The sequence below is a fragment of the Pipra filicauda genome, unplaced genomic scaffold (genome assembly GCF_003945595.2).
Source record: "Pipra filicauda isolate LSUMZ 115617 unplaced genomic scaffold, ASM394559v2 scaffold386_size940508_pilon, whole genome shotgun sequence".
NCBI lineage: Eukaryota > Metazoa > Chordata > Aves > Passeriformes > Pipridae > Pipra > Pipra filicauda.
This window is the reverse complement of record NW_024104516.1, coordinates 653,294-675,177: the sequence shown is the minus strand read 5'-3', so window position 1 is coordinate 675,177 and position 21,884 is coordinate 653,294. Positions and strand designations below refer to the sequence as shown.

The 21,884-nt window shown below is 40.8% G+C and overlaps 1 protein-coding gene across 15 annotated transcripts in view; it reads right to left on the bottom strand.

Moving 5' to 3' along the window:
- Window positions 1–21,884, bottom strand: part of NRXN1 (neurexin 1) — a 708,974-nt gene that overhangs the window by 33,803 nt on the left and 653,287 nt on the right. Inside the window, exon 1 of one of the 15 annotated variants that reach the window (XM_027734663.2) lies at window positions 19,871–19,922. The exons of the other annotated variants lie outside the window; for them this stretch is intronic. Within the exon in view, the coding sequence (XP_027590464.1) occupies window positions 19,871–19,903 (33 nt within the window). The 5' untranslated portion in view covers window positions 19,904–19,922. Of the gene's footprint in view, window positions 1–19,870; window positions 19,923–21,884 lie in introns of those variants that run through there. 15 annotated transcript variants of the gene reach the window in all.

Sequence of the window (21,884 nt, the reverse complement as noted above, 5' to 3'; positions counted from 1 at the left end):
CTTCAATACTGTCTCCCTCTGTCAGTGTAGCACAGCACCTTAATACACAGATGTGTTTTTTTTCTTTCTTCCCCTCTTTTTTTTTTTAACATCTTTCCAAAAATCTCTAGACTCTCCAGACATCTTAGATTCCTCAGATTCCTTAGATCTGAACAAAGCTATAAAATACCTTCGCGCATTGCCCATCATTGATTTCTCACGTCTTTAGTATTCTGTGGTCTCACATAAGAGACCCAACCTCCTCCTCCCCTGCTGTTCTCCTGAGGTCTGTCCTTTGGAGCGTGGGACGTCTCTCTTCTCCCTAATATCACTGCAAAATCTATTTTTTATAACCTCTGCTCACCTTTATCTCCCTGCTGAAAGATTTCTAATTAGCCTGCTCGGATGATTGAAGTCTTCTGTTGCCCTCAGTGCTCTGCCTTTTGCAGTCATTGTTCAGACTTCACTGCATTAGTCTAGGACCACGGGTGAAATTATTTCATCTGTTGCTCTCTGTTCATCATAATGATAATGCAGTAACACTCTTCATTTAATGTTACCAATGTATCATGAACTTTAATATCTGTAATAAACTTAACACAGAGGAACAGATTTTGAGCCGCTTGGAAGGGACAGGAGTGCAGGAGCTGCCTGCAAAGCACTGCTCAACCCCTCTCCTCCTGGATCAGCTACCAAGAAGCAAAAATAGTCCTCAGGCATGTATGAACATTTTACAATATGACACCAAATGGGTGAGTACTCCTTGGCTACTCTGTGATGCACCCTTTGCCAGCTGGGGCATCCCTTGCTAGTTTTATCCAACAGCTCAAAGCAGAAATTGGGATCCAGAATTTGGCCACAATCATTACATAAATGCAAGTTGCATTATTAGAGTCCCTCAAGGAAGCTGGTAAGTGCTTTAAATCAAAGAGTTCCTAATACACTGAGACACAACCTACATCACAATGTGCAGCGATTTAAAATGAAAGAACCAGCAATGCTGAAATCTTATTTTGATTGATTTTTACAGAACATAAATGTAACATCTAAGCACTCAGGCAAAGAAAAAACTCTGCAAGTTAGGTGAGACCGCCCACAGAGAATTTCTTCACCTGATCACACCAATTTGCAGAGATTAATTGTATGGAAGGAGGTACATAATGTCAAATTTCATGATAAATGGACATTATGACAGCAAACGATTTCCCCTAATGTTCCATTATGCTTCTCAACATTTTAAATTTAATTACTTGAAGAAAAAATAAAAAAGGCAAAAGCCATCAATACCCTCACCATTACACAGTATTTTCAACTTGAGAAGGCATTTTGTTTCACCATAAAGAAAACTTCATGTGTGAACTCGAGGGAGGCAGATCTCAGACATTATGACAATGTTGCTATAGCAATTATTTGTGGGAACGTGCATCAGTCGCAGCTTAGCTCTCAAGCCTACTGCTCAGCTCATGCATGCTGTTTCTAACCAGAATATAAACTGCCTGGTGCTTATTGTATCCTAATAAGATTTGTAAATTACTTACAATGATGTACTTCCAACAACTAGGAATGGAAGAATAGTTTTGTTACTAATATTTAATCATGTTCAGAAAAACCCTTTATAATTATGCATTCAGTTAGACATTTCAGCTCCTCTTTTCCGTGAAGTCAAAGTCATATCAATATATTCTAAAAGAAATCAATTACATTTCCTGAATTATTCTGCATAATATATTATTGAAATGGGGTCTGCTTTGAATAGCGGTTATTTAAGATCAGATTAATATTTGGAAGCAAAGGAAGTAAAACTTAGACAGAGACAAAATTTTATAACGATTCAGCATAAACTATGGGTGTGAAAATGCAATGTTCAAGTATTCTCAAAAGCCCAAGCAGCAGATAAAGCGGAAATAACTGAATCACCCTTGCATGTATTTTGTCCATTTAACAATACTTCATTGCTCAGCTAAAATAAATTTTCCTGGCTACACTCATTAAAAATAAATGCAATTGTGCAACACTTGCGACATTGTGCGCAATGCTTGTGATATTAACATGCAGCTTCAGGCCTCAAATCAAAACCTAAGAGCCAAGGCATCCCATACTTTGGAGGGGTTTAGGTTTGAAGCTAGTTCAGTTTAGCAAAGCAATCTGTGGACATAAAACTCCCAGACAATGGACAAACCACCTCTGCAGACCAAACCCTCTGGGGTGCTCAAGTCATATACTCAGCCAACTATAAGTGCTTTCTTCAACCTACAGTTCTTTAATCTCCAATTAATTTTATAAATTGATCTTATACTTTAAAACTGCTTCAGCAGCCAGAACAGGATGGATCCTAGGAGGGTATGATGCTTAATTTCACAATGAATTCTTTGGTAATGAAAGATCCATCATGGTACAAACTGAGTGCCCTACATAAAACAAGGCCACAGAGGACCTGGGCGTGTTCTGCATTTGTTTACCAAAATGACAGCCTCTCACTAAACTACATCAGATACACAGTGAGGCAGTTCCTTAAGATTTCCTTCCCAGTACCTGCAGCCTATCTACTTAACATACACATATTTCAGCATGTCTTAATATTTTGCTTCAGCATACCGAAAACGTTGCAGCCTCCCTCCTTTGTTCTTTCCAGCCTTGTTCTGTGGCAACGTCTGAATTAAAGTAGGTCTGAAATATCTACTTATGCAAATTACACTCAGATACTTGGGAGGATGAAAATCCTAGGAAAAAACCTTATGTTTAACTGAGTGCTTTTTGAGCAAAGCAATCATTTATCTTTAATTTTTGTCTTGAAATAAAATTCATGAGCCCTTTTGAACATGCGAAAGTCACACTTCTTAACCTCATCCATCACTGTGTGGAGTAGGCTAGTCACCCCCTGTAGTATTTTTACAGGTAATAGAGCAAAGGTATTTTCTAAAACACACTTGACACATGCTAATGCTCAGTCTGGAAGTACCTGCTTTGTTTTCAGAGCATACAGGCTACCCTGTCAACCCTTGCCTTTTTTTTTTTATTTTCTTTTTCAAAACTCCAAACAATAAAACAAGTGGTAACTGATTTCAATAATTAGATGTGTATAGAGCTGCTCTTTAGCTTCCCTACCCAATTCTCCACATTAAAAATAGATGAGGAGAGAATGAGGTTGACATTTAAAAGTACATTCCCTTGATAGGTGACAGAAATGTGGACATCTCTAGTCCCAGGGGCTTTACTGACTGGGGAAGGGATGTCTAGGAAACTCATCTGTAACTCCCACCCTGTAAGGACAGGACATCCTGACACAGAGTGATTCTTTCTTCTGCAATCTTGATACTTGGCTCCTATTTTCTTTATTAGCCACAACGCCAGGTAGCTGTAGTGCTGTAGACCCAAGCAAAAGCCTGCTGTCATGCCCCCTCTTATCCTACCATTTCCTTGTAAATGCACAAAATGTCCAAACGTCCCCAATCCTAGCATTTTAAAACAACACAGAACTCAGGAAATCCGTTTTCTGGGATGGCAAAGGGAGACACACATTTTCCATTAGATGGCTGCTATTTTCCTAATTCATATGGGATTTAGCACTGGAAAATCAAAGGAAATGAAAGCCTTCCCTGCAGTATTAAATCCTTTTGTGGTTATGGATTTCCTTCAGGAGAAATTACCACCTTGGCATGCATAGCTCTGCACTTGCAGCTTTAGGCAACAGCTTCCAAATAAAACAGCAGGACAAAGACTGAATGGCCAGTTTCTTCCTGCTAAAAACTTCCACACTCATGACTCAGTTTTGATTGAAAATGTCAAGGTGGCTTTACATGGAAAGCAGCTAAAGGAAAAGGTGGGCACTAACGCACCATGAAGAAAGGGATGGCTGATAGTCTCCAAGTGGGTAAGTAGAGAGGAGTAAGTATTTTGCTTCCTATAGGCGGGACAGGGCTCCCAGCCAGTGGCTCCCATCTGCTCGTGAGCAGGAAGCACGACACCACCGCTCCACCATACCTACTGCCATTTCTCCTCCATGACCGGCTGTTTCTTCAGCTTAAGGGGGCTGTGAAACGCTGGCAGAAGGGGTGTTTACAGTCATTCTGCTCTGAAAGTTAAATCTGCCATTATAAGATTATGCTAATAGCTAAATCTCAGCTGTATGCGTCAATTTGTACTTCAGGAAGGCTGTTATCCCCTGCATCAATTTAACAGGAGCAGACTGAGCATTAAGTGGTTCTCATGTACATAGAAAATGTACATACAGCAAGTGCCACCACCGCACAATGCTGCAAATCAGGAGTTCTGGAAATGCCAGAGAAAAGCCTCCAAGAAGTGATTATAATCCTCAAATGCTGACTTGGAGATGGCAGACTTCTCTCAACAGCATATGCAGTCACAGTGCAAAATTTATTCCCCATTAAACGTGTAGTGTAAGTATCAATAAAGACCATTTGTCTTCCCTTCCTTTACTACCAATCTGACCTTGTTGTTAATAAAAGCAAAGAATAGCTTTTTTCATCAATATAGGAACACATGCAGATTGATATTTATCACTACATGGTCTGCTTAGAGCCCTTCTGGTTTTCTTAGAAGGATCACAAATTATTCACAACACTGCGGGGTTTCTTCAGTGATAACATCTGATGCATTTTATACAACATCCTTGTTTTTGTATCTGATATCAAACCCTATAAACCACATCATTTTATAGGGAACCTGAAATTGGATTCCTCTGCAACAGAACATTTCCTCCCTTGACTGTCTGCAGCACTTTATAAAATATTTATTGATAGGATGCCTAAAAATACATGTTGCCCAGCACAGCTTTAAGATGGAGAACTATTTAGCAGCCATAAACTAGATTTCACACCACAGGGTTCTTATTAGGCATAGTTGCCTAGAAATCACACTTATTTTCTGGCATATGATTATAAAATATTTTCATTTCAAATGAATAATTCAGATCACTGAACAGACATAGTTACATAATTTTTTCTTCTTCAAGATTCCACAGCAAAAGCTGCACTCCAAAACATTCGGAGGACCCAGGTGAACAAGTCTATGTCTTTCTGCCTATTTATCCTTTATTTGAAAACAAATTTAATTACTCTTTGTGTGACATGTCGCATACTTCTGGTCAAGCCTCGGCATGAAATGCAGAGATGCTGTTTTGGGCCAGGCATCCCCCAGTGTGACTTCGTGGGATGCTGAAAAATCCCTAGGCTTGGCTGCCTGCATATAAATGAGCCAGGGCTCTTCTCCATAATGCAAATGGCAAGGCAGCCCTCTTTCCTGGCAAATTAAGGTGGTGACAAACACTTTCTCACCGCACTCAGAGATGCATGAATTCTCCAGGGAAACGTGGTGCCAGGTTTCACACCAGCAACAGAGACAGGCAGAGACACACAGCACTGTCCCACCCGCCCGTCCCTGTCAGACCAGCCCCTGCCACGACTACATTCACTGGGTCTGTTTCCAGTGAAGCACCAAGAATCAGCTGCTACTTCTACACATTTTTGTCCAACAGGATTCTCCAACTGCAAATGGTGAACAAGAGCCAGCACTTTGACACCATAATGGTAAGGAGAGGGAGCAGTGCTCCCTCACTGCCACAAGTGTCTGCTCTTTGGGAACCCTTGCTTGCAAGAGCAGGATCACTATGGTTCCCGGTTCTTCTATTATGGATGCTGAGGTGTTCATCCTCCTCTGTAATTTATTAAAATTACAAAACCTTACCTTACCATTATTGTACCTTTTTTGTTTTTAAGATAATGAATTCCTCCATGATATGTAGATCCTCTCCCAGGACTCAGGTTTTTCACTCTCAGTGGGGGTTCGTGTGAAACATACCAAGGCACCAGCTAGCACTGCATCCAGACTGCACTAGGCTGAGTCTGGCTCTACACCGTTTCTCAGGCTCTACTGTGCTTTCCAGAAAACATGCTCCATGTGTTAAGGACACGCCTTAACATTGCACAACATACCTAATCTGAGCACACTAGCAATCAGTTCACTAGAATATTTTATTCGCAAGCATATCTGTTGCAGCATATTTCACCATATTCAAGAGACTAGACAAAAATCCACTGTCCACTGTCTGTAGGCATATGATGCATCCATGTCGTGCAAAACAATGGCTTTGCTTTCCCAGAAAGGAACTGAATACAACTGAGAATTTTTCCTTGATGAATATAGAAATCTTAATTGAGATTTAATGTTTACTTTACCTTGTAAAGCACAGAGCAAACACCAGAAAAATTATTGTGAAACATAAAAAAAAAAAAAAGAAAAAAGAGAAAAGTTAAAAAGCTAATTAACAGTGGTTGAAACTTGCTTGATTCAAACAATAACCTGTCCAAGCGACAGCATTTGCCAGCACAGCAAATGCTTAGCCTTGCAGATAAAGCTTTGAACTCACTGTGTTTTTCTAGCACCTGAACCACTAATTAAAAAAGAATAATTTAAAAGAAAGCATAATCTTACCTACAGACAAGAAAAGTGACTAAATATTTAATTCTTCTCTCATACACAGTGAACTAGAAAATAGGCAGACTGAGCATGTGTGTGTTTGGGGGAGATTCTGTTTAATCCATGCAGTTCATAATGTTCAGAGAGATACAATCACCGTTTTGCAGCTGCTTTCACTTAGGTCACTGCTGTATGACTCAAAACTGCATTAAATTGTCAATTCTAAGAATGCTGAATAGTTGTATTCAGCTTCAGATTGGGTCCTACCTTCAAAGTCTGCACTGCCTGTACCACAACAAGAAGGACATAGTTCTGGAGAAGCCATGCACTGCATGCAATGGTTTTAACATTCCAGCTTCTACTTGCCAGTAACTATAAACATTTAGAAGCACTACAGATTCAGGAAACTCATTATTTCTGCCCAAAGTCCAAGCATTTAGATCAACCCCCCTCCCATTTATGCATCCTTATGTTTTGCAAAATGAAACTAATTTACGTCTTCCTGCTTCTTTTTCCATAGGCAATCACCCATGACCTCCAAGACTCTTTATTTTTAGCCCCTTCTGCTCTGCCTAATCTGGTAAGAGAGACACTTTAGCTTAGAGAAGCAAGAGCTGCAATGCTTCAGTGCACAGCTGAGAGCTGTGGCCAGCACTGGGTATACCCCAGAGAAAAAGTACTTTTGTGACAGCAGCAGCTGCTCAGCATTAAAACAGAACCATGCAAGCAACAAATAGCCCTAATTACTCTGGATAAGAAAATTATCTGCAAAGTGCAATGACAGAATCTCTGAAATACATGCATGCAATCTTATCAGACATGGAACCTCATTTTCTTAAGCAATCAGGATCTCCTTTGAGAACACATTCTATTTCTCATGGTAGTTGCTCTACTTTTCTCATTCCCAGACTTTTTAGCTACTGGGGATAATATGAATGGATTAACAACCGATTTTAATGTCATGTAACACTGGTAACATACATATAATGCAGTAATTATATAAGCAACTGTCTCTATAATCACTCTTCAAGGAATCACTATCTGCAAATCTGCCACTTCGCCTTTAAAACTACAGCCCTAACCTGTCAAAATCAAATTGGATTTCTATTAGAATACTGCAGAAGTTAACCAAATAAGCTACGGAACCATGTCTTGCAACAGATCAATATTTCATGCCATAATTTATCCTGTGGAGAACCAAAGTATAAAGATATTTAGATAAAACATGAACTTTCATTTTGTTATCGTTTTTTGACTTCTCCTCTCCCGCAGAAATCCAGTGCAACTTCAGAAGTTCCAAAACCTAAAGCCATACCTGTTGGGGGCTAAACTATACTAAGCATTGAAGAGATTATGGATTTTAACCAAATAGGAATTCCTATATTTGACCCAAACCGTTTTTGCTGTTTATCACAGAAGAGATACTAAAGCACAAGGATATTTAAAAAAGAAAGGAGATGAAGGAATAAAATGCGCAGATGTTCACAAATGCAAGAGCCACTTTAGTCAATTCCCTGAAAGACAAAAGTGGCTTCAGCATTGTGCACCCACTCCTGCATCCAAGCCTGCTCTTTGTAATGAGTGCTCTTTCCCCTCTAATGGCAGCATCTAATTTTTTGTTTGCATTAGAGGTTCAATGAAAGATAATTAAAATAATTTCAAAATCAAACAGAAAAGACCAAATTGCTTTACAAGAAAATTCTTCCCCTAACTGCTCTTTAAATTCATCTCCCACTTCTGCTCCCCTTCCATAATGTCAACTGGATCTAGTAGAAGTTTTTATAAGCAAGGATGAATTCCACTGGTGTAATTGCACTAAATGAATCTTTAGGTCTTACCAGGCATTACCCCCACTGCTACCAGAGGGAATTTTGCTTGGATAAAGACCAATGTATCTACGAACCACTGGTTTTGCTAAAGGCTCTGCAGAAATTCAGATCATTAAGAGGAGCCCCTGGATTAGGATTATTTCATTAGTTGTTCCACTATTACTGAGATGACTCCTTAAATAAATGCACTGTTGCTAACAGGCTACTTTGGTTCACATACAGAAATATTTCTCAGCTAATGGATGTCTTCTTTAGCATGACTGTGAAAGGCCAGCCCAGAGGTCATGAGACATTGCTGGGGCAAATGTTCTTCGTAAACATTTTGAAACATAGATATGCAGAATCAGAATGCATTGTGTAATCTTTCTAACTGCCCCCCCCCCCCCAAAATGTTTTACTCTCATTATTATAATAAACACAAAATGGTGATGACTTTTAAAAAACACCAATGCTTCAGCAACCTGAAAACTGCTGGTGTCAGGAAAGAACATCTGAAAAATGTCCAATAACAATAATCTACTTTAGGCTCTGTCAGGAACCAGTAACACAAATTCTCATTACAGTATATAACTATGTTCATGCTTATGTTGTGGACTTGTAATTTGTTCAGGTCTCTCTCTATTAAAACAATGCCTAGTGAAAATGACAGAAAAATAAAACAGAAAAATAAGTTCACTGTTCAGCATTCCTAAACAACTAATTTAAAGGTCCAAATTTGCACTGTTGGGCATTTTTCTCCCTAAAGCCTTTTAATACATTTCTGCTGCATAAAGGTCCATCTAGAACTTTGGAAACAGACTGGACTTTACAACGCAGAAATTCTTTTTCAGTCTTACGTTCTCAACTTAGGGAACTATGAATAAGTTCCTGTATGGGTTAATGAACCACTACGAGTTTTTCTATAAAATTTGTGTCTTCCTGACTTCTTCTAGACTTCCCTGCCCTCAGTTAGAGATGTCTCTTAACTGAATTGAACTACTGCTGGCTGGAAAAGGCTTGGACATATCTCCCATGCCAGTGATGGGTGGAGACTGTTTCTATATATTGGGAGATTCAACAAAGTAATTTCTTTCTGTTTTAGAAACAGTAAGGCTAAATTTGTTTGATGTCCAGTATTTGTACCCAATAAGACCTTCTCTCTCCCCGAAAGAAAACAGGTAATAAAAAATACAAGCACCGATCTAGGCAAGCAAATTCTCACCTGTAACTTCCCCAAGGCGAGGGTGGGAAGAGGTTTCTTCTTCTCAGCATGGGATTTTGGTATTTAACATCACATTGATGCTGGAGAGCTCTCTGGTCTGCACCAGTAACTCCCTCCCAATTTAACTTCAATCCTGCTGTTGGTTTAGCACAGAGGTGGATGCCAGAACATGTGCAAAGACCCACTCCTCTTTCTTGGTAGTTGCTTTTTTTGTGACATTGCACCCAATCATCTTATCAACACACATCTCAAAATGTGACCTCCCCCAGGTATTCTCATATAATTTTCACATTTAATATAAACAGCTCATAAGAGCTACATTGGGTGAGCAAAGAGGAAGTGATTTTTTTTTTAAATCTATTTTATTATATCGGGTTAAAACCTGGTTTCATTTCAAAATCCCCAAACTTTCTCTCCCCCAAGGCCTTACGTTAATTGATGGATCTCAAAAGCTACACACAGAAAAGAGTTTCTAATGCATCCAAACATCTTCTAAAGGTTGGCTGAAATACATGTACAGATAAAAGAAACTACTTTTATTTAGCATCATCTTTTCAATTCTCTGACTGAATGGATATCTTGATATTGGAAACTTTGGATCTCAGTTGCTTTTTAAGCTTGATATTCCTCAGGCTTTTCCATGCTCAGGTCTAATAGCAAACTGTCCTCTTCTGCTGCCCATTTGTTCACAGGCATGAAACTTCAATTTTTTGAAATACACCCCATCAAGCAGCTTTGCTACCTTATCAGCACAACAGCACCTGACAAATAAATGCCAGATGTATCATAAGCATCAGCTGAAACAATTCCACCTTGTCCTACCTTTGTGTTCTCTGGCGAACTTTGGCATCAACCAACTGCAGATTCAGCTACTTACCAGTTCTCCAGGCTGCTTTCACTCCTCCCCAGACTAGCCCAATTCACATCTGTTTATGTTCTTTCTTGTTATGGCTTTAGGAAAACACTAACAATATTTAACAATCTTCTCCAGCATCACTACAGTCCTTCCTAGGGATAAATACACTACTTTGGGACTTTGCAGATTGCCACAAACTGCTTCTCTGTTTAATCCTGCATTTTGGCAAATTTCACTGTGATACAGAGATGGACAGCAAATGTCAAGGAATGTGTGGTGTAATCCACGGGGTCAAAGCCTGCCTGCATCTACCCTCTATTCAGCTCTTGCTGGAAGTGAATTTTTCATAAATGTAGAACAAGAAGAAAATAAAACTTCCCTGTTGCCCACTGTAGCCCGAATCTTCTCATTGTGCATCCATCTCACTCTTTGGCAGTGGTATTTTGGTATCCTTCTCCTGCCTCAGAATTCCACAAGGATAAACTGTACAGTGTCTCAAGAGATTTGTTTTCTGTTTCTGGAAGGTTAAGATGTCCTAGTCTTCTTAGACTGTTTTTTTTTAAGGGGCTACAGGAGTTTCCAAGACTGGTTTTTCAATCATCAACTCATATAATAGATAATATAATATTCTACAACTTAATTAATCCTTTCTTCCACTACCTCCAATTCACTATTCAGTGTTTACTACGCTCAAGTGCTCTTGAGAATGGTATGAACTGAGAAGTTTGGGATAGCATGTCTGTCCAAAGAAGATTCTCTGCCTGAAATCAGATTACTCCAATGCATTCTTTTCCCTTTGTATCAGGGCTGAAAGCTCTCTGTGATCATTCTCAAATACATAAGCTCTCCTGCACAGCTGAATCACTGCAGGAAAAATGGGAAAAAAACCGTATCAAATATTTTTACAACTCCACCTGAGTATGAAAATACGCACACACATACCCACTGCACAAAAGGGTCTTGTTTTGAAGGAGAAGCTGCCAATTAGCTGTCCCCACAAGGCTAATTTATAACTCTGTGACTTTCACAGCTGTAGCCCACAGCTGCATGCAAGATTCAAAGTACCTGCTGAGGGACGAATCCTTTCAGAGACTTTTCACTTTGCTGTTCTGAATAACCCTTCATCAGTGTTCTGAGCATAAAAGCACACTGGTGTACGACCTTGGGAAGGGTGTCTTCTTCATGGGCACGACGGGCAAAGGCAGGAATCAAAGCCGGCAGGCTTGCGAGACCGTGGTGGCAGGCAGATGTATATATATAGAGAGAGCATTGGCTGCTCTATTTTAAAAATATACTGAAAGAAAGCTCTAGCACCAGGTTCCTGTTCCCTTTATACTGATATGGCTCTAAGAGGGACTACTGCCTATGAGCTCCTGGCACAATGCGCAGTGCCAGAGGACCAGGCATGGAGCGAGGGCAGGTGCAATGATCCTTAGCTGAATTTTCGGCCAGAAAGAAACAACAGATATAAGAAGCAAGTATTGATCCCAGAAATTTCAGGGGGATGCTGGTTCTGAAATGAGAGTATAACACTCAGTCTACCACTGTAAATGAGGTTAAAACTAAAATGAAGAAGAGACTGCACTAACAAAGGCAGCAGAGCCAGTTACAGGACTGTTATTTTGAGATTTTAATTGGCATGAAATTGATGGTAAGGAGAGCCCCACTGTTTCCCCTGATCTGACCTCTGCAGTGTGAGATAAACAAAACTTGCCTGATAAAGACTACGATCTCAACTCTTAAAATGTATCTGGTACTCAGTAGCCACCTGCTTCCTATAGACAATCTAATAAAATTAGAGATCCTTGGAATGAAGCCAGTGTTTTGCTCCATTCAGCATCCAGACCTGGCTGGTTTCCTCAGATGGAGAGATCGTGGACTGGGCACACACACCACGCTGGCAGCCAGAAATCAGGCCACCAGCACAAGGAAGAGCATCAGCAGTTTGACTGCAGGTGACACCCCTGTACATGTGCTATCGTAGTGTTCCCTGCTGAAATTCCTCTTTGTTTTTTAGAAACTGAGAGTGCCTGCTGAACAAAGCACCCTTTCCAATATTCCAGAGCCAGAACACCTTACATGGAAATCAGATTCAGCAATTTATGCAGCTACTAACATTTCCAATAGGTCAACATGAATTTACAAACAAGAAGATAAAAACCCCAGGCTTCTTTTGACTGCTGAGCTGACTAATTGCCACAGTTCTGAGGACCATATTTGGCATCTGTGTCCAACTTACAGGACCACCCTTTGAGGACAGAGACAAACCCAGTGTATATAGAACATGTGGTAGTTTCCTTAATCCCCACTCCCAATTATTTTGCAAGGGTCACAGGATATTCCTGCCTTTCCTTTCTTCCAAGAATATCCTTCCCCCTCCCAGTTATCAGCACTAATACAATTAAGCATACATCCATGCAAAACCATTCACAAGAGGAAGAAATGTCACCTCCAAATCAACAAACATTCAATAGAGGAAGAAGTCCACCTAAAACCAAAGAAAAACTTAATGAATTGTTGGCTTATTTCAGGTCATATACATACATGCAAAACTCTGAATCAAGAGTAACTCAAATGGCACCTGGAAAATGCAAATATGATTACACTTTTTCTAACATAATTATTAGACAGCCAACTTCAGCATTCAGTACAATTTCAACTCAAGACACAACTTATTGGTCATTCCCAGTGCCCTCTATTAGACAGATGTCCTGTTCTGGGACACCGATACTAGAGGAAAAGCCCAACAGAGAATATTCATTGGAAAGGAAAATTACTTTTTATAGCTGGAAATAGTGGCACTAATGTGTTAGTGTAAGACCACGTGAAGTGCAAAGCTCTATGAATTGCATGTGCGCTAGTTCAGCAGTGACTCAAACTTTCTCCAAAATGGTAGAATAATGGGATTTGTATCTGTTATGTTAAATTTTTGCTTCGATCCTCAAATTCAGTTAAGACCTAGAAATTATCTGGCATATTCATAAATGAATGAGGAACGCAAGTTCCCAGAAATACAAAAAGGAATGGGATTTACTATATTAAAGGTATAAATACAGATAATCCCACACTTGCAGACTGGTTGGGCAAGGAAGTGGGGCTGGAAAGAACAGGACCATCAGTGCCAAGCCTTTAGTTAAGACAGATGCAGATTCTAGTCAGGCTCTGAATAACATCAGTTTCCATATTGTGAGAACATTGTTTAACTAACATTTTTCACAGCTTCATCTGCTCTTACTCTGGTTATCAACACGGCTAAGGCAACATCTTTCCGTTTTGCTCTCTGTCACTCAGCAGTAGTACAGGCATATGCCATGCACTGATAGTCTCATAAACAACTGAAGCTGCTTATAGTTCATTCAAGGGGAATAATGTTATGTTCCGGAGTCATCCCATTATTTAGTAATCTCAAGATGGTTCTGTCTAATTAATCACAAATAAATGAGAATCTTCTCTTGGAATTGAAATGCATTACAGTTGAGGTAGGTTTCCAATGGGAATCAGTCACTTTCCCACTATATTTTTAGATTATTTACTCAGGTTACTTTCAGTTTTCCTATTTCAAAGTACAGCAATACCTGAAGTTGCAAAGCTGACTTTAATCCTTGAAGTCGTCTGGATACCAGGCTACAAAAAGAATAATACAAAGTCTACTAGAGCAGTCAAGTCAGTCCTGGCACAATGCAAGGCAGGAGCAAGGGTCACGGATCAGCTGCCAGAGCTCCTCATCTTTCAGTGGCTGCACACTGGAAGAATGCTCCCACTGTCATAAAAGATGCTGCCCATTCCTGGTTCAGATATGTCACCCATACAGCAATGAGGAACAGATATTACAGACAGTTTGGACACAAGAAAATTGTCTCAGGCTTTTTCAGGACTAGGTTACCATCTCAGTCGCCTATTTTAGGCTGCCAGAAAGCAAAGATTAGACAAAGTGACAGATACATTCCTATGGGCTTAAAAGTTGCTATTATTTCCTTTGTAACCGTCTGGTGCACAAAAACAGTGAGATTTGAATGTCAGTCTGTATCCTTTCTGCCTCATGTGTCCTCACCAGTAACCCTGAAGGAGTATTTTGCAAAGGTCGCCTTTGCAGCCTTTTCAGATGTCTCCGCTATTGCTTTGCTTATGTTATTCCCTATATATGCCCTGAAGACAGGGGAAATATGCAGCAATAGAAATTTGCTCCACAGGTAAAGCTGCAAAGGGAAGAGTCAGGGCTGGTAAAGATGACAATTGTCAGTGTAGCTTACGGAAAAGCGTGGTGTCTTTGTTCATGCCTTTAGGTAAAAACGGTGCAACTGGCAATCTAGAACTTAAGACACAGGCAGAAAGAAAGAAATTATGCTGATTCTCTCTTAGCTATTTCATGCACCCTGACCCTGCAAGAGTTAGCAGAAACATCTTACTGCCTTTTTAGCCAGCTAGAATAAATTCAATAAATAGGAAGGGGAGTAACATAAAGGATTTCCTGTAAAGTCTCTTCCTAACCACAACTGAACAAGGCAACCATAATCCAACATGCGCTGAACAGACCAGGAGACTCCTGCAGAGATATTCCACTGGTCCAGACTGAGTTTAAACTCATTTAAGGGGTGCAAACTGTGTTTCTCAGGGCTAAGCTTAAATAAGGATGTAGTACCCTAGCATTGTGCCCTGAATGCCTAGGACAGGAGAGTTATTTCTGGCACTGATGCACCATGTGCTGAAATCGGTCACTGATGCTCACGTGGGACGCGGCAGTTCCGCAGAAGCAGTTGTTGGCGAGGGCCCGGGGCTGCTCAGGCTGTTCGGTGCAGATGGACATCCTCTATGAAATCACAGGCTACATTTTTTAGCTTGGCTTTGCAAAGCACCGTGAAGTTGGCACGGGCCAGGGGAAGTGAGCTTGCCCAGGCTACGGTGGTTGACGTTGACATCAACCACACTGAACATATTTGCATTTGGCAAGGGATCTTACCGGAAGGGATATTTTTATGGGCCCGCTGTGATTTTGGCTAAGCCATCTCCCACCCCTTCGTCGCTGCTATAAAACATGGCAAAGGTTTGTATTTTGTCCATGTACTCATTCCTCGGCTTCCCCAACATTGGTGCATTAATGATACTTAATACCAGTATTGAATATACCTGCGTTATATGTAAAATTTTGACTTTTTGTTCAGTCATATCCCTATTATTAAGTAATTATAACATCAATGGGGAACTCAAAAATATGCTTTACTCCTAAGGGCCGTATGAACTTCTACTGTACAACATACTCTAGAAAAATAATGTATATTTGCTCATTTCCTGTGTACTCTCTGGGAACCACCTTTCTTAAAGGTCCTTTGCTCATGCATGATGAAACATGGTCATGCACCTCTTCAGTGCAGTCGTGCCCCAGGTGTACATTCTGCTTTGAGGGACAGGTAAGATTTGGTAGCAGTCATAGGGCAGAGACACAACTCCAGACTCTAATTACCCTTTTTCTGACACTGAACTTGCTCGTCAACTCTACTAACTTAATGCATTTGGTTAATAGCTCAAATAACCCCATAGAATAATTTTGAAAGTCCAACAAAACCCCTGAATGACTAAGGTGGAGCAGCATTAAACACCACCACAGAAAAGTAAGTATTTCCCTCAGCCTCCAATATAGAAAAATAAAACAACAGTATACACGGTGGTATAGCTTCACAATGAGAGTGAACTAGCAAGGGAGTTTTGAAATAGATAGGAAAGGGAATAAAAGAAATCAGAACTACAAAAAATGAAAAAAAAAATAGAAAACTTGCAGAAACTTAGGGAAAATAATTTACGTCTCTACTTCATGTCATTCATTTTTATTGGTTTGCAGCCATACCACAGCCAATTTAGAGAAACCAGTGAACAAGACTCTAACATTATTGTGGCCAAGAAATGCAATTTTCTCTAGTAGAGAAGTGCATTCTCTAGAATTACCATTCCCTAGTAACACAGTCAAATGCATTATTAGAGGAGAAAAGGCTAGTAGCAATCTGGATGTATGGGCACAGAACAATAATTTGACCTCCTTTGCAGTATCCCATCAAAAACTAACCAGCTGTTGCATGGGGGCTGCACAGAAACAGTCCCAACAAGTACTTCTGCAGAGGGATCGCAAGGGTTTTGTTGGCTGCAGAAAAGCTGATCACTTAGCTGCTGGAAAAAAACAGCTAATTCATAAGAATTAGTAACATGAAACAAATAGAATGACTAAACTTTATAGCAATACACACAACTAAAGTAATTATAAAATATTCCAAGCTATTGAAGATGTCAACCAAGACATTATGAAAATCATTCACTGTTCACCAACAAGTTCTGACTGTCAAGCTTCTCCTTGGCTAAGATTGAATATGCTGTTTTCTTCAACTATTTATCTTGAAAGGCTCAGAAAGGCTTTCTTTTGTGTATATACACAAAACCCAACCAAGTCATGACACCATCTCTAAAAGTGTGAAGACATAAAGAGCTCTAAGGAGAGGAAACGACTCCTCTAAGGAGTGGCAATGGGGGTCCCAAGGCAGAAGGGTGTCAGCAGAGTGGGAAATCCTTTTATGAGGTGGAGCTGCTATAGTTTACATGGCTGTTCCAAACACCGTGATTTTCAGCAGCTGCGAAAAGAGAGGACAGATGAACAGGTAGTGGTCCCAGATCCTAGAGTATATACTCTATTTGGACTACAGCAGGTTAGACTGTTTTCTCAAACGATCCTCATCATGGTACTTTTTTTAAATCATCAACCTGGCACAGGAGCACTTTCAGAAGAATGTGATTTTCATTTTGAAACATCTGTATTTTAATCTTTTCTTTGCACTCCTGTTCTCTGGTACTCCACGTGGCTACCTTCCATAATGGCAACACAGGATGGCTGAACCTCCTCTGCATTTCTTCCTCATGGCAGGAAAGCCATACTGACAAATCTTAACTTTCTACGTCATCTCAAATGCACAAGGTCAAAAAATAAATCTCGCACTGTGACTGGGTTTTCTTGCTAAATCAGCATTACTCCAAGACATAAAGTACAGCTGAGTTTTTAAACACTGTCCTTAGGCTGTTTGTCTCCTCTGAATTCCTGTTGAATATTGATTTTGGATTTAAAGGTCCAACTGCCCACCTAATCAGGTTGTGTATACAAACTTTGACTGATTAATGGGTTATTTTAAATGCACAGCTACTTCAAGGACTAAAGAACATGGACAACATGAACTTTCCTTGTCTTGCTCTATGCCACAAGGTTTTAGATCAAACTATACCTTTACAGAAATACAGGCTTGCCCTTCAGGATACAACCACCAACCAGACTTTTCTGTGAATTACTTTTTCGGATGCATCTAAGGCAATTCTGCTAAGCCTTAGTTATAAGCAATCTTAAAATACCAGAAACATTACTTGGTATTAAACTTGAGACCACATGTTGGCTTTTGAGATATTCATAACTCTAGCAGACCTTATATTAAGCAAATGGAATTCATTTTGTACATGCTATCTAGATGCATCTCTCCACAGGTGAGCTACCATCTAGGCAGGTTTAATGGACAATTCCTCAGGCTGCCCTGGCAATTACTCTTCTGCTGACCTGGAAGGATCATTAATATTAGGGAGCTGAGATGCAATTCAATTTCCATTCTGACTCAGCCCTAAGCTCCTTCTAAGTGGATGCTGTCAGCTGTGTCAAATTATATATGAAGCCTAGATGATGTGGAGGACTATTAGGAAGAGAGCTGGGAATGGTAAACTCAATTCACAAAGTTTTCAGCCTGAACTTGAATAGTAGCCTAAGATACCAACAGGCCAGAACCATTTGGCATGGGAAAACTCTAATAGATACCCAAAACATTTTTTTTGGGGTAAGATGCTATGAGAAGAGCAAAATCAGGTATGGATTAGCTCAGAGCAATAAGAGACGAGCTGCTTACAGAACGGCATGTTCAGTGATTTAAATGCATAACATAAACAACCCCTAAAAGGCTTAATGGCAGAACTCTGAGGAAGCCCAGCTAACAAATGCAAATAGCATTACACAATATACCCAGTACACCACAGATACTGTTTGATCCTTAGCCCCACAACTGCAGCAATAAATAAAAAAAGAATTAAGGTAGCTCAGATCCAGTTCAGCAGGCAACCTTTAGACAATCATGGAAAAGCCCCCGCAAAACCATAACTCCTCTCAACACAATGGTTATAACCTGTAAACCAGGATAAAACTGAACAACTGTCTCCCCCACTTTATTATCCTCTGATTCATTTGAAAGAAAAGTAATGTACCAAAAAACGCTTTTCCCCTTCTAGCTAATGGGGGGAAATGAGAGGTTTATGTAAAGATGGAAGCTGCTGCTTCCTTGCTTTAAAAGCCCTTTAACCTCTTTTGGCAACCCTCATCCTCACCTTTGCCTTCGCCTACTATCATGATACACCTGTCCCACCTGATGCCAGCTCTGGTGTTGCCAGCAGAATTCCCATGGTGCGTGCAGGCGCGACAGTGCCACGGCATTTTAACTCTTCTTGGGGAGAATAAGGAGCTAAAGAGATCATGAACCTCCCCAGAGGAACTGAGCGCTCCCACAAACACGCATACCTTTCTGCTCGTTTTCAGGTAATATGGAAAGCTTTGTAATCAAAGGTCTTTTAAATTAGATGCCTTGGAGCTTTGTTATTTTCAAATAAATAAATAAATAAATAAATAAATAAATAAATGAACAGACCCCCCCTTGCTCTTACGTGTTAGAAACAAGCAAATAAACAATCAACCTTTAAAAAATACACAAACACGTTCATTGTCATAAACATGCAGCGATTTACCCTCCCCCGAAAGATTAGAATGAACTCATTTAAAAATGAAACTACTTTGCATTATATATCACCAAATATTAGTCAATCAGATACAGTCATTCATTTATATGCGATTTTTCTTATCAAAGCATGCATAAAACTCACAGAAATTCCTGTTGTGCAAATGCTCACTGAAAAAAAATCAAATCAAAACAAGTACACACATACGTACACACACACGTACACACATATTCTAAGCCAAGATGAAAAGCATGCATGGTCAGGGTTTAAGCATCATTTAAGCCAAAATAATTGCTAGATTATTAAAAAAGAAAGCAGCCTGGCAATTATTTGAAGCAGGTTTTATTCATGCTTTTATTTGATTCTTCTTGATTTTCCTTTCCTTTAAACAATTTGTAGCAAACATGCTAAAAAAAAAAAGGCTCTATTGTTCAAAAAAAGCAGAAGAGAAAAAAACCAGCAGCATCCATGCTCTGGGTACCAAAGCGTTATTTTCTTGGAGCAGAAAAGAAAAAAAAAAAAAAACACATTTAAAAGCTTTTCTAGATTTAAAACATATATCGTGCAGAAATTTGATCTTAATATTAATGACATGCAATCTCCAAGGAGATGTATTCTAATTAAAAAAAAAAAAAGTCATTTTCAGTAAATCGGCATAAATGCCTTTTTTTTTTTTTTTTCCTTTCTCCTCCTTGCTGTCAGCCTAAAGGTATCTTAAACCCTGCATGCGGCAGTGCTTCGCCTGTGCGCTGCATCGGCTGTGAGAGAAGAAGCTACCTGAGAGTTTTCACAGTGCCATCTCATATCCATGTCTGCCTGGCTACCCTGCGTGCTTACAGTTGTTTTTTTTTTTTTTTTTTTTTTTCTTTCCTTTTTTTTTTTTTTTCCTCCCCCTCCTCTCCTTCTTCCTCCCCCCCCCCCCCCCTCTCCCCCAAAAACCCCTCCCGCGCTTAATTCTTAATGGAAATCCTAGGGAATTTAGTCCATCCTCTGAAATCAATACTGGTGACAGGCGCGCTCCGCGGGACCCGCCGATGATGAATCGCCTGCGCATCCTCACGGCCTATCAGCGCGCGCCGCCGCACAGCCAATGGCCGCGCGCGGAAACCCCCGGAGCCACCGCCCGGGAACCGCACCGGGAGCCGGGAACCGCGCCGGGAACCCTCACCCGGGAACCCTCACCCGGGAACCGCACCCGCACACCGCCCTGCGGGACGGAACGGGCGCTGCCCGCACCCGCGGATCCCCCCGCGCCGGGCTGGCGCGGGAAGGGGGGTGGTGGTGGTGGTGGTGCGGAATGGTTTGTCTCCCGTCATTCCGGCAAAGCAGGCGTGCCACGTCAACCTGGCACCTCGGCAGCGTTATCTTAACGTTTTAAAAGTCCCAGTAATAAGCCAGGGAGACCCCGACGAGCAAGTTCGCAAACGCCTCGATACGGGAGGGCGCGCCGTCATTTTGGAGCCCCCACCCCACCCCTTCGCCCCACCCCAACCTGTGCACTCCCTACGCTACGCGCCCAGCGCCCGCCCGGCGCGGGAAGCGACGGGGAAGATGCTGTGAGAAGATAGCACAGCACGTCTGGGCTGCCATATGGAAGCCCGTGATGAGCGTCTGCTGGCGTTGGCCGGAGCCAGATCGGCCGCCCGGCGATGCACAGGTGCCGGAGCAACCTTGAGCAAGCAACCGCTGAAAACAGGTTCATCAGATCGTGCCAACAAACCCCGCACAATCCAACCACAACGTCTAGCCACCTTTTAAAACAACACCATTTTACTTTGATTTGTCCCAGGGAGAATTCCCCCCCCCCCCCTTTTTTTTTTTCTTTAACAGTTTTCATGAATCCCAACAGTTGCGAGTTACTAAGCTGCCACCTTAACTCTCCTGTAGGGCTTTTCCAGAAGCCCTCAAAAACAGTTTGAATAATGGATGTCTATGCTGAGGAAAAAGACAAGTGAGAGATGAAAAAGTCAAGTGAAACTAACTTTGCAGTTGCCCTGACAGGAGCTCAGAGATGGTAGGGCTGCCCTGACATGCCATACCCTCACCCATCCATTTCAGTGGCAGTGTGTTACCTGTTTCTAAAGGCATTTTGAACTTGCAACAGCATTTGACAAACAATGTGTCTGCATGCACCTTCCTGCAAATGGCCAAAGCACATACCAGTAAAGAAAATTTAATACAATGCAATGCCTCATACACTTCATCATGAAAAAATAAACTGAAATAAGATCTACTCTGTATGAAAAACATCTCCCTCCTCTAAACAGAGCCAGGTTCAACCCCAAGGTATGTGGCTCAGTATATTTGGTAGATTTTCATAGTAGTGCCTAGATTTTTAATATTCAGTTATTAAATTATAAGCATGTGTAACAGGTGTTCCTTTCCCGATGAACTGAAATATAAAAGCCACAAAGCAAGGCTGCTTTGTGGACACGGGTGCTCTCTACATATATTCATTTGGCTGCAGTTAAGTCACAACTAAGGTAGTTAATGCTGAAAGAAACACTTCATAGCTTGTTAGAAGTGTTGTCACTGTCTGTTAAATGTCTGTCCACATGAGGTGGCTCTAATTAGAGGAAAGTCATTGCCCTCAGGCTTTTACACCTGCCTTGTGGTGAAATCTGACTCTTGACCCTGCAACTGCAAAACTGCAAGGCAATGTGCCAGTGGATGGTGCAGACAGCACTCTCCTCATTTGTTCTACTTGTTTTCTAAGTGTGGGCCAGCAAAATCAAAAGGTCTTCTGGAGCTGAACACTATATTTTGATAGCTCTCAGAGTTGTAAATCTCT